Source organism: Oryzias latipes, chromosome 13 (genome assembly GCF_002234675.1).
Source record: "Oryzias latipes chromosome 13, ASM223467v1".
Taxonomy (NCBI): domain Eukaryota; kingdom Metazoa; phylum Chordata; class Actinopteri; order Beloniformes; family Adrianichthyidae; genus Oryzias; species Oryzias latipes.
In genome coordinates this window covers 9965061-9978787 of record NC_019871.2, presented here as the reverse complement: position 1 = coordinate 9978787, position 13727 = coordinate 9965061, and the positions used below count along the sequence as shown (strand labels likewise).

General features: G+C 37.1%; 1 protein-coding gene across 4 annotated transcripts; it reads right to left on the bottom strand.

Annotated features, from left to right (window-relative positions):
- Nucleotides 1–748: 748 nt before the first annotated feature.
- Nucleotides 749–13560, bottom strand: LOC101160011 (calcium/calmodulin-dependent protein kinase kinase 1-like). Of its 4 annotated transcripts, none has more exons than XM_011482374.3 (17): nucleotides 13248–13558; nucleotides 9235–9461; nucleotides 9114–9161; nucleotides 8988–9041; nucleotides 8864–8915; nucleotides 8655–8782; nucleotides 8494–8530; nucleotides 8386–8407; nucleotides 8208–8296; nucleotides 7511–7710; nucleotides 7369–7422; nucleotides 7209–7282; nucleotides 5557–5644; nucleotides 5350–5478; nucleotides 3341–3444; nucleotides 1890–1940; nucleotides 749–1547 (listed from the first exon to the last, which is right to left on the bottom strand). In XM_011482374.3, exons 1-17 carry the CDS (start codon nucleotides 13291–13293, stop codon nucleotides 1466–1468), a joined length of 1485 nt encoding a protein of 494 aa, XP_011480676.1. In that variant the 5' UTR covers nucleotides 13294–13558; the 3' UTR covers nucleotides 749–1465. The 4 variants fall into 4 exon arrangements, with proteins under 4 accessions (XP_011480676.1, XP_004075362.1, XP_011480678.1 ...); XM_004075314.4 differs by having other exon boundaries at nucleotides 9235–9551; nucleotides 13248–13556; XM_011482376.2 differs by lacking the exon at nucleotides 13248–13558 and having other exon boundaries at nucleotides 9235–9303; nucleotides 9371–9482.
- Nucleotides 13561–13727: the final 167 nt, after the last annotated feature.

Sequence of the window (13727 nt, the reverse complement as noted above, 5' to 3'; positions counted from 1 at the left end):
AGATAGATAGATAGATAGATAGATAGATGACTTTATTAATCCCACAATGGGGAAATTTCATTTATCTCCCCATAATAATATGGGGAGATAATAATAATAATAATAATATACCAATAATAATATGGTTTCATTATATGTAAGACCATAACAATATATATATTATTATATTTTATTATTACAGCCCTATGATCATGTATATCATAAGACCATCAGGTTTTTTCTTTCAAATCAACTGTAATTCTGCCTTTCCTTGTATGATAGTCTGTCATAACTGGTAGAAACATTGAGAATTTTGCTTTTTTGTTCCATTCTCATCAAATCACAGGATAGTTTCAAAATCTCAAATTTCAAAGCCTATTTTTTGTGCGAGTTTCTTTCTCCATGTTTTTCCATATGTATTGTTGTGTGAGCTGAGACACTGATCCACCTACAACAACCCCAGAGAAACCATCAGCCCACACAGCTCCAGTGGCTTCTGTCTCTCTAAGGACAATCTAGTGTGAAAAAGCTGAACATTGTGCTAATCTGTACAGCTGAGGCAGCAATAACTCTGCATTTGGCTTCAGATTTTGCATCATCATCTGATCCTCAGAAATAAAAATGTATTTTTTCTGTAGAATTTAAGTATCAATCAAACAATTGTAAAAGATAAATGAAAAGTAATTTGCATAAAAAATAAAGATGTTCATTCTAAGTGGTGATGGAACAAAATCATACAAGCTTAAAATTAAATTTAGATAAATGCATATGCTGTTATAATTCTATTTTATTTAAAAATAAAAAATAAAAAAAAACATCACAACATCATAATTGATTTTTGCTTGTTCAGATCTTGGCTTGCAACACTACTGTCCTCTTCTGGTTAAGAAGTTACAGCACATGTATTCAGCAAAATCAGAATGTATCACAGAATTAAACTAAACTATTAAATACATTTTAACTCTTAAAACGTTAGTAAAATATAAATTTCATCATTTTTAAACATGGAACGGTCAAATAAAAGGTGAATAAAATTTGCTTTAAAAAATGCACAATACTGCCATCTAGTGTCAAACACCACCAACTATTATTCATGCTGTAGTTTGGTGTAACGCGAAACCACAAAACAGTCTGGATCAATATTAGACCTTTTATTACTGTCAACTGCGTAGGAAAATGTAAAAATGTCTTATTTTTTGAGAATATTTACATTTGCACTGAGTTCCACCTTAATTTTCAGTCTTAACAGCTTGTTAACAGAACAGTAAACAAGCGAAGTGACAGGATGAGCTCTTGCCTAAGTCTCTAATGCCGTTTCTTGTCAAAATACAACACATCTATAATTTTAATTTATAAATCTTCTGCACAAAAGTGAAAAATCACAACAGAATAAGCACAAAGCAAATAAATAAGGAGGCAAAAGGACATTAAGAATGACACAGAACACGCCTCTCTGCACGTTCCCTGCAGCTTTACATGCATCCGTTTATTCTGCATTCTCTGGACATGACTCATCTTCATACAAGTCCTCCAACTCTCCTTCTCGGCTCCCCTCTCTGCTGACTTTCCTGCGGGCAACAAACACTTGTTCACGCTTTTGAAGGTACTAGTGAGACTGCATTAAGAGGATGAGGAGGAAAACGGAGAAGGGAGGGGTGAAGCTAAACTAAAGACTTCATGGAGCACATGCCCTTTATAGAACAGCCCATCACTTTTTATTACATTTAACCAGAAGAGGACACAGAATAGCACTGTAGAAAAAAAAGCTGTTGTCAAAAGTCCTTTACTTTAGGTACAGTTAAAGCTTTTGTTTTGCTTTGTCCATCCTAAATCCTCTTAAGATTGAATTAACATGATGAGCTGCACTAACAAGCTTGAGAGCTGAGCCTAAATGCTTAGAAAAATGTTACCTCAAGGAAGGATGAGGCAGAGGCGAAGACCCCAGTAAGCCCCAAGAACCTCTGCAAGAAGATGTGATATAAGAAGCCAGAGTTTATACTCTGTTAGCCGCAAAACCGCAAAACACAGTTTGTCAAGGGAAAAGCAACAAAAAAAAAGAATCAGTTTTTGCTGCAGTAATTTACCAAGACAAATTTAAAATGCTTTTTTCCCCTCATAATTTTGTAGGCATAAAAGGAACTTAACAGCTAATGTAGCTTAGCTCATTACTAAGAATAAGAATAAAATCCCTCTTTTTTTATAAAACATATATTACATCAGCTTTAATACTTCTAAAAGGTTTTACTAAATTGAGATATTTAGACAGTTGTGCCGGCTGTTAGCTTTAAACTACACCAATGTACTGTTAGCTATCACCTTTTATAAAATCAGACCAAAAACAAATTTGGGAGAATTTTTTGTTCAGTATTGTGTTTTAATAATTTAGTTGGGAAGTTCTTTAGCTAATTGTTATAAAAATTTAGTGAAAGCATTAAAGGAATGTTTAATTTTTTGGTGTTTTAAAATCCTATTTAATTAGTAAAACGTAGTTGTAAGACCTCTAAAACTTTGATGTTTCCACATTTTACACTCGCATAATAGAAACGACCCGCATTATTTTTTAAACATGTGTTCACAAATATTTTTTATTGAGTTCAGCGGGCAGAAATCAGTCTAAAAAAATGAAACAAATGAAACGTTTTTGGATCCAAACAACAAATGACTGCCCTGCTATAACCAGGTAGTAAATTAAAACATTGTAATTTTATATAATTTAAGTTTAGAACTTTTTTTGCTGTTAAAAAAACATATAAAAACAGCAAATTCTATATTAAAGCAACTTTAATTAAATGGACAAAGAAGAGTGAAATGCAACACTAAGTGGCAATGCATCATCCCTCCAAGAAGATCAAGATTAGGAAGGAAATCTTGATCTTCTTTAAGCCAACAGAATTACTGATCTATACTTTCATATTATGAAATGATACTGTGTTTAAAGCTGACACAGTGTGTTCTGCATTAGCGCTGGAGGATGTGTGTGGAGGAGGATGATGATGTAGCTGCTCCTCCACATCTCTACACATGGGGGTGTAATTAGCTGTGGCCCTCATAGTTAAGGGTGGCTTGGTAATGGAAAACAAAGGCTGTGCGGCCAACGCCGTGGCTTCAGATTTTTCTACTCAGCTGTTGACAAGTGCTAGATTCTGTGAGCTTAATTGGAGGACCATGACTTAAGTGAAGCATAAGATCTAATAAAATGCAGGGTAAAATGCATGTAGTATGTAGAAGAGAGTACATGTGAAGTATGGAACTAACCTATTTTTAGCTCAAGCATCTGCTCACTGCTTTGTTTTGTTGGAGGCCTAATCGCAGAGCTGGCAGCCCAGCAAAGCAGACAGGATTTGCAGTATAGGCTACTTACGTAAGAAGACCTCCAGGGGCAGACATGGACCTTTCGGCCCGCCTGGCATGACACTCAAAGGGATTACTGAATGACCGTTTCCTCAGCATGGCCTTCACAAGAATCTACGTCAAATTTAATAGAAGACAAAATAAAAATGTGAGCGTTTGTTATAAGACAGATAAGATTCTGGTTTGCACAACAAGCAACCTATTAATATTGGAGCCGGGTGTTGAAATTATTGTGCATTTTTTAGTATAGGCACCAAATTTGGCATGGATGCACCTTAGGACCCCCTCTTTCAGAAAAGCATGTTAGATTTTTTGATATATAAAATCAGGGCTCAAAGTAAGCCGGTACGGTCTGGTACTTCGTATCAGTATTAGATCTGGTGGAGGTGCGCCGTACCGGCTAGAAGATCAGCTGTGTGGCGGCTCTTTGCTGCTTTGATACACATACAAAAGCAGCTGCGGGTTGATGGCGCAAAAACTGAACCAGGCAGCATTTTATCTCATCATTTTAGTGTCTCTGTGGTTTTTAGAGTCTTATCCTCAATACAAAATGGGATCTACATCCCTCTCTCCTTTCACGTCATCTACTAATTCTCTACCTTCCCTACACAAACACACACTAACCATAAAAACCTGTGGTTTTTATGGTTAGCTGAAGAAGTGAAACATGCAATAAATAAACAAATTGATTTATGACAAATTTATTGAAAATAGAACAATGCAGGGAAGATTGTTCAAGAGGAAGATTGCAAGTGAGGATGAAGATGTATAAGATGAAATTAGTAGAGAATGCATTTCTTGCATTGATCAAGTTCATAATTACAATTATCAATTCCTATATTCTTTCTACAAAGCTTGGTCTCCATTTTTAATTAAGTCAAGATGTATTCTTAACTGCATTTATCTGTAGTACTGCAATGATTATTTTTAACAACGATTCGTTTCACAATTTGTAGTTGCTGATATGATTCAAAGTCGATATTCATTCATTTAAAATCGATCCAGGACATCTTTAGCCAGAAATTCAACTACTGTGACTCAGAAGTTTTCCAGATTCTTTATATTTCTCGCAAGTGTAAATTAAGCATGTGTACAAACAAACAAGTAAACAATTATTAAGTGTAAATCCAGTCACACTTTAGTTCCATAAAGTTCAGCCACCTTTTATTTTTCCACATAAAATAATTTGGAACGGAAAATTATCAGAACATTCTACCACAAGGTATGGTCACCTGTCTTTGCTAAATTCAAAATGTTTCCACATATTGGACTGTAATGATTGATTGATCTGTTTTTGCTGCATCACATGCGTGTTGTCCGCTTTGAAGCACGTGGTCGCTTTTATGTTACAGTAAAACAAACCTACCATGCCTAAATCCAAGTGGAATTTTTCAACGTCGATTATAATCCTTTTATTTCATTTTGAAATAATTTTATAATGGTTTAGTTTGATTTGATTCAATTAACAATTTGCATCAGACAGATCAATTTGATTGGATAAATCAATTCATCGATTAATCGTTACACCCCTAATATGAATTTACTGCTATTTACTGCTATCAGAATTTATTACTTTCACCCATTCATATAATGATAATTTGTAGGTACCTTTCACCTTTCATGTAATCAACCCCTGCCAAAAATAAAAACGGACTGCTTGCCCTGAGAAGACCGAGTTCCTCTGCGCCAGCCTGCGCTGTGACAGACCGACTCTCCTTCTGCACAAGCCTAACAAAAATTCTTGTTTCCTATGTGGTTCTTCTCTTTGTTAAGAAATAGTCAAAACCCAGACGCCCCTCAAGTTTAGAGACAGCATTTTGTGCACAACCAGTCCATATTTTTGAGACTGAGGCAAATAGACGTCAAATATTTTTGTAACAATTGAGTGTACGGCCGCCATCTTTACAAATGGCAGCTATTTTGAATTTTCAGACACGTTTTGTGTGAAATATCAACCAAACTGGCTCCAGCAAAAGTAGCTGTTAGTTGAAGTAACTGTGACATCTGTGTTTTACTCACCACCGCGGAGAGGCTGGGGATGAGTTTGACGCTGTTTTGCACGTCCTCTTCCGTCACTTCCACTGCCTTACAGTGCTCCTCTTCCAGGGGCAGAGGATTTAAGGAGTTCTCTGTAACCCACGGGTGGAGCTGCAACAACATCACACAAACTGTGTAAAAATGTGAATTGCTATAAGTGAAAAAACAGCATGTTTTGGTCTCTCTTACCTTTATTTCAGGAACAGTGATTCGTGTAGCAGGGTTTTTATCCAGCATCCTTTCAATAAGATGCTTAAGTTCATCACTTATTTCTGGTCTGTTTAAAAAAAAAAAAGACACAAAAGTGTTGATTGTAAGTAGAATATCTTAATGCTCAATTCAGTTTAGAGTTGCATGACATTTCTCCATTAACCATCCGTAATGTCCGCTGAGGTGGCTCACAGGAATCCCCAGAGTCTATCCAAGCCATCACAGATGAAAGGCAGGATACACCCTTGAGCACCCGCCAGTCCATCACATTCAACGACAAGTAGTAATACACTACCACTCCTATGTGGCAGTTTTTAGAGCCAGAGATTTTCCTAAAACATGTTTATGGACTGTGAGAAAAAACAGGAGCGTGCACAGGGAGAAAATGCAACTGCAGAAAAAAAATAACTGAGCTTTAAATTGGAGCGTTATAGCTGGTAAAAAAGCACTTTCAAATATATATTAAAAGTACGAAGGTAAGATCAAATTGGCTCTTATAAAGTTTTTTTTTATTGTCATTAAGCCCTAAACACTTTGAATAGTTTCATTCTGCAGCTTCAATTATTGTTTTCAACACACTTTATCAATACAATGCAAAGACTCATTATCTTGGAGGAATAAAGCAGCACAAAAAAAGAATTTAAATGAATAACTTAGCATTTTTAGATGCTAAAATAAATAATTGTTTTGTTTTTGGGTAAAAATAAAATAATGAAAAAAGTAGGCCCTTCACATAAAAAAACACCAAAAAGGGGGGATTCCAAACAAAGAAGGCAACATATTGCTCTAAGTTGATCATTTTCACAAAAGCGTTGGGTCTGTCTTAAGAAATTCAGACTCAACAAACATTTACTGGCAACACAAACCCATACACACAAGTCTGTGCAAACACACAAATTCATCACTCGCCAACAGATCAACCAGACCAAAGTCAAGCATATGTTATTATGCAGGAGTAAGCAGTCACGTGGGCTCAGGTGAGTGTGTGTTTACTGCACTGCATTGGAGATGCTAATACTTAATGTTTATAAAACAATATACCAAGAGGAGAACATCACACCTCTATATGTACAACCAAACCAACGAAACGGAAAATTTAAACATTTAAAAGGCAAAAAACCAAGAACAAAAAGATTGCCAATAAGTTTATGGTCATTATGGGAAGTAACAATTTTTGGATTACTAGATTCATATTTCTACAATACAACCAGATCGATCTTTCTGAGGCAAGTTGTTAATAAAAGGATACACATGTAACATTAGAAAATAGTATCAAAATTAAATAAACCAATCATTTCGGTATTGGAAAATACCATTTGGATTGAGGCACGGAAGGTTTATTTTACTATAGCGTGTTTTTTTGTTCACCTAATAAATTTACACTTTATTATCTTGCTAAAAATTCAAGAAATCTGGAAAATACACCTGCACTGTTCAGTACCCAGGTATTTATCCGGGAGTCACACTGGTTCAATTTTTTGCTGAAGATGTCCTGGATTGATTTTTGGTCAGTGATCAAAATAAATCAATAACGTAGGCCACAAGTCAAGATATGAATCAAATCATTGTTAAGATGAATTGTTACACTCTTAATTGTCATGAGAAGCTTTTTCTGTCTTCTGTTTACTCACTTTTCTGGAAACTCCACAGGTTTGTTCTTGATCTTGTTGTGCAAAGAAACTATGTACTCATCATAAAAAGGACACTAAAAGCAGAGAAAAGCACCACATGAATTAATTTGCTTTGTTGTTGCTGGACCTTTGGTGTTTCATGCGTCAGCGGAGAGCTCACCTTCCCAAAAACAAAACAGTACAGTGTCACTCCCATCGCCCACACATCTAAAGCCTGTGGAACAAACACCATGACTGTGACAAGTGTTGTCTCTGACAGTGGTTCAGAAAAAGGCCAGAATCCCCCCCAAAAATCAGCTCACCTTTCCGCTAAAGAATTGAAAGTGCTCAGTCATTGTCTCAGGGGCCATGAAGGCCGGCGTTCCTGCTGTGGTGGAGAGGAGGTCATCCGTCCCCTCAAATTCATTACTAACACCAAAGTCTGCAATTTTGAGGTGACCGTCGTCCCCCAGTAGCAGGTTGGAAGGTTTGATGTCTCTGTGGATGATCTTATGGTAATGCACTGCAAACACACACAAACATATGGTTACAAAGAAGCATTCAATTAGAGCAAAAGCAGGGGCTTAATGTCATATGTAATCAAATATGTTTTCAGTTCAACTTAACCGTCGCATTGCTTATTTATGGAAGAACGAATGTGCATTGTGCATGCTTTAAGCAGTTGCTTTTGTCACATCTGTGTAATGTAGAATAACATCTGTCTGATTTCTATCCATACCTTTTACTTAAAAACACTTTCAAGTGTGATTTAATCCCATTTTATGTGCTACCACTTACTGGCTGCCTGTGATCCAAATTTCTCTATCAGTAAAGGTTCTTAGTTTTTTTGTGTGCGCTTTCAGATTTGGCAAAATAAAATTGGAACATATTAAACTACTGTATTACAATTTGGTTGGCTGTGTTGACAAAGAGTTGCAAAAGTCAAACATGCATCACTATCCAAACACATGAATGTACAGGATTTAGGTTAAAGGCCATGACATGTGTGGAGTGACTTACAGTACTCTATTCCCAGGACCAAATCTCTGAAGTAAAAGCGAGCCTGCCCTTCCTTTAAGGGTTCGTCTGTTGGGATCTCCATCACTGGCCTGAGCAACAGGACAGGTAGAGAAGACAAATACTAAACTTTAGAATTTCAATGCATCACTTGGTAGCAACTACTAGCACAAAAACATACCCCCTTGTCATCAACTCGAAGGCTTAAAGAGAAAAATTGTTATATTTGAATCATGCATTACATTTGCGTTGATATATTGCTGCTGCAGACAGACGACTGGTTGCATACCCATGTGAAGTCCATCTTCATCAGGGTCATCAAGCACCTGAAAGACGCACTATCTCAGCTCACTCTTGTCTCAAACGTTCAGGGTGTTGTCATACATTTAATAATCTCAGTTGAACCAGCATTGAACTCAATGTTAGTTCATGTTTTACTGTATCACCAACCTCCACTAGGTTGACAACATTGTGATGATCCAACTTCTTGAGGATGGCGATCTCCCTGTAGATCTTGTCCAGGGGCAACATCCCTTTGGGGTATCCATCCTGCTGCAGGTTGGCGGGAGGCAGACGGCCTGGAAGGGAACAGACAGACATCAGCACCACAATGCGGTGATGTGGGAGGAGGCTCCTATCGTTCTAGTACAAGTACTCACGCAGGAATCCACACTGTCTCATTAGCTTCTTCTTTGACACCACCTTCATTGCCTGAAAAAGAAAATGCAATCAAAAACGGATAAAAAACTGATGTGTCTTCTGGTCATTACAGCTTTGACTTACATAGTACTGTTCAGAGCCCTCGTCATAAGCTAGCTTCACCACTCCATATGAACCCTGCAGCACACAGAAGACAGGGCTTAACTCCCATCTTTACCGACAGAAGTGAATATCATATCCAGCCATCACCTTCCCAATCTCTTTCTTTAGTTTATACTGGTTCATCTGGACACAGTCCTGCAGGAGTTAAAGGAGAGATTTAGTCTCATGGGGGCGGATTTTGTACTTTAAATTATTTTACTTTTCTCACGTCAGCGTCGGTAATGGACACTCGTTTGGTCTCGATGGTTGGCTGTCGAGCCATGCGGTTCCCTCTCTCCTGCAGAGACATCTTCCTGTCAGAGAGGCAAGCTCGGTTGCCGATGGCCGACCTCGGGGCCCCTGACCTGTAGCCGTTGGGTGGGGTCATGCGGTTGGATGCCATGTTCATGGAGGCAACCATATCAGCCAGCTCGCCGTTTTGATCAGAGTCCAGCTCTGCCGAGAAGACGGTGTCAGTGCTCATGAGCGCGGCCACTTGTTGTTCACAGACACACGAATGGAGTGGATTCAGCCTGCATCAATGTGCTGAGAGATGTGGAGGCAGACATGGAGACAAGAAATGCTGATGTCACACAAAACCTTTACTTTTAATATTCTAAAGCAAAATTCTGACCAAAATCCAATGAGGCTAGACAAAATAAGTGATTTAAAAACCTTAAATAAAGTGATGACAGCAATTCTCCTATCAATGCTGTTCAGCTTTCAGCAGATCCATTCAGGGGTCGCCGCAGCAAATCATCTTTGAGGCTTGTACATTTGGTTTGGCAGAGATTTTTTTGCCGGATGCTTTTCCTGACACAACTCTTTATTATTTCCGGGCTGGGGACCGGCACAGGGAGACCCAGACTTGAGCCCCTGTGTGGCTACAGAGTTAGGCACCAAGGTAAAGGGTCTTGGCTAACTGAATTAAGCTCATCTCGACTTAGCTATCCAGCTGCTTTCAGTTCTATCATTTCTTGAAAAGACAAAAAAACAAACAAAAAAAAAACCAATGAAATACCGGATCTGTTTGGTTTTTACTTTTTCCTTCTTTTTTTTAAAGGTCAGCAGAAATTAATTCTGAACACATCTGAACACATTTGTTGCCCAATTTTCTTTCCGTAACACAAACCTCTATAGGTCCACATAATCAATTGATTATGAAACAAGTGCTTGTTGACATTATATGTTGAAAAATAACACAATTAAAGTGCAAGTCAAACACAATATAATGATAGTAAGCCCATACAAAAGAACACAGAAATACAGGGTAAAAAATTCACTTCAAATTCTGGTTACAGGTACTTTTTCTTTAATAGCTGTGAATTTCTGGAATTCTAAAGATACTACTGTCTTACCATAGAATTTGTGTTTTAGTTATTCTAAAATTTTAAATATTATTAGGTATGCATTAATTTTAAAAATTCCACTCTGATTAAAATAGGTGGTTTTAACATGTTTTTCTCACAATAGTGTACATTTATATATAGAACATTAAGCTTAAAATACCATTTCTGAGTATTTCTTTATTCATATCAATGTAAATCATGATCAGGCGAAAAAATGTAGTTGGATAAAGAGGATCTTTTTAAAGTAGAAAACGTCCAGAGTTGGCCACAAGCTCCGCCTCATTCTGATGCATCCGCTAGCAGATGGCTAGATTCATGAACTGTCATCTGGCTCAAAACAGCACAGGTGGTTAGCTCCAATATTGCTCACCAGTTTTGCTGCACCAGTTATGTACTGTTGGGGTTTTGAGGGGCTGTAAGCTAGCAGGAGACCACAACTCAGAGGCGAATTTCTTTTGAACTACAACCACTCTGTAGAAACTACGACCTATAAAACGACACAGGTCTTTTGATTTTGACTAAAAACAGCCTTATCGTAATTAAAAGACCACTGGGAACACTTTTAAATTAGATCAAAAGAGGATTGGGGTGAGACTTTAACATCTATTTTCTTTGTGCATTTCTGTGCTTTCCTAATTTTCTATTCTTATCAGCCTTCAAATCAGGTTTTCAAATGTTATTTCTTTACATTTTCTAGATCACTCATCCTTTGTTTCTACACCTTCCCTCAGTATAACTGTGTTGGCAACAGGAAATCCTCCAAAATATAAACATAAATAAACAGTCATCCTTTTTAAAACGGTGTGTTAGCCGTTTAGTGCTTCAAAATTGTGGAATGGAAGAACAACAACAAAAGTTTTTACTCATAGCCTTATTTGGCCTTTAAGCTCCTTAAATTGGATTTAGTCTGTAACATCAGCTAATGGTTCAGAGAGTGTGGAGGACACACACTTTATTTCTGCTTTTACATCAAACCTGGCCAGAGATTTTGGATTTTAGTTAAATAGTTGTCTCTGTGCAGTTTTATGTTATTTCATTAAGTTCAATGTTTGGATTTGTACTTTATTTTAAAGTGCATTTTACTTGTTCTGTTTTATGTCAGACTTAAAATTTGCAAAGAGCCTTTTGCTACATCTGTAATTTAAAGTTCTTTGTTGTCTCAGTGCATTTCTGCCATACAAAAAACACTAAAACTTTGGCAAAGATTGAGATTTCAAACCCCAACATTCCACAGAAACTATCATGATTTATTTCATAATGTAGGTATTTCATCGTCATTTCTTTTTAACCTGTACTAGATGACCAGTCGAAGGATCTAAATGCATGTAATACCTGTTGCATGGTTGGTGGTTCTAAAGTAAATCATCTGATGTATGCAGATGATTTAGTCATTTTTAACCGAAGCAGCTCTGAATTGCAGCAACTTTTAAATGTCTGTTCTGAATTTGGTTTTAAAAATGATATTTTTTACAATTCCAGTAAAAGGGCCGTGTTGATTTATCGTACAAAGGATGATGTCACCAAGTGAAAACATCTTGGACATATCAACGATTAACTTACAGATGATGACGATATCCACAGACAATGACGTATTTTATATGCTCAGGCAAACATGTTTGCACGCAGGTTTTCTTCATGTTCTGACAATCCTAATATTCTTCTATTCAAAACTTACTGCACACTACTGTATCCTGTCCACCTGTGGACCAACTCGAGGGCATCCAGCATGAGGAGGCTGCAGGTGGACTATAAGATTTTTTTAACACAGGGAAGGTGGTGCAGCGCAAGCACTTTGTTTGTTGGTGCAAAAGTTAATACTCATTAAGCTTTGTTGAGACATTATATCTATGGTTTTATCTATCGTCTTAACACTTCAAATAAAAAATAAAAATCACCAATGTAAGGTACAGCACTTTTAGATACAAGTCCCCTATTTTAAGGTTTTGGTATGCAGGCTTTTTTTTAAAACTTTTACGTTTTTAAGTCGGCAATTGTTTTTAGTCTTTTTTTTCAAGTTTATGATACTTGATAATTTTATGTCACCATTTCAATACTTGTACAATCAGGAATGCTTTTTATTTGTATTCTTAAGTATTTTATTTGTTTTGTGTATATTGTGATAAATGGACCTTGAGAGTCTGTAGTAATAAATATTCTTCAGCATCAGTCTAATAAGGCAAAATTACCCTAATTTTCAACACAACTGGATTAACAATAATCAAATGAATTGAAGTTTTTTGCTGTTGGCAACGCTTGATCATGCAAAGCTATGAGGAATTGAAAAGAGCGGCACTTGTAGTCTTGTTGCTTTCGATCCAGCATTCAATACAACATCAACATTCCCTGACCCTTTGTTTGTTTGTTGGTCATCCTCCCCGATAATCTTATTAGGATACGAGGTGCAGGAGAGGCACCCTCAAAAAGCCATTTCTGTTGGTCAAAAATGCTCATGTTCTCTGAAAAAATCTCATTTTATCTCTTTTGTGAGTCAGAACACAAAACACTGAAGTCAATGGTGAGAAAACAACTGTCCTGAAAGTTATGTCAGCATGACAATGATAAATCAGCTGCATGTAGCAAAAGAAATGTATCGCTCTATAAATAAATAATTTAACAGTTGATTCCCCTGAGAATGAGAAATGAGGTAAACTTAAAACTAAAGGCAAACATTTATGGAGAATGGAGTCGTGTGACAACAGCTCTGCAGCGGAAAACATTCACAGCGGACAAGGAGAACATGCAGTTCAAAGACCTGGAAAGCCTCTTATGCAATTTGGTAGCCTTGGGTTTGTTCGAAGTAAGCTTCTGAGATGCAGTGACAAAAAGAATACTACCTAACACCTTTAATTTTCTGTGTGAAAATACAGATGAAGAATGAGGAAATGTTACTCACTTTCTTGAGGGGACCTGTCTTTGAGGCTGCAGTGAGAAACATGCATGGTGTCAGAAAGTGCAGCTCCTCTCTGTGTGCAGGACGTTCATGGACAAGCAGCCAGAGACATCAGCAGTGTGCGACTTAGGGATTAACTCAGGCTGCATATAGACAAGGCAGGGTTATTCTGAGGATGGCTGACTGAGAACCACTACTGACAAACTCCCAGGGGGACAAAGCTGCACCCAAACCACCAAAATCTGCAGCTCCTTCTGTTTTTCCTGCAGTTTCTCAGCTTTTAGTTAAACATGGATACTTGATGTTTAAGTAAATTATTTTGCAGAAAATGCACACCACATTTTCTATTTACTGACAGTTCAGCACCTTTATAATTCAAACTTAAAGCATCAGCAGGGATAAACAGTTTCTACTGTTTTTTGATTGAATTTGGAAAAACATTTAAAATAAGAAACACAGCCGATTTGACTCAAAGTGTCTCCC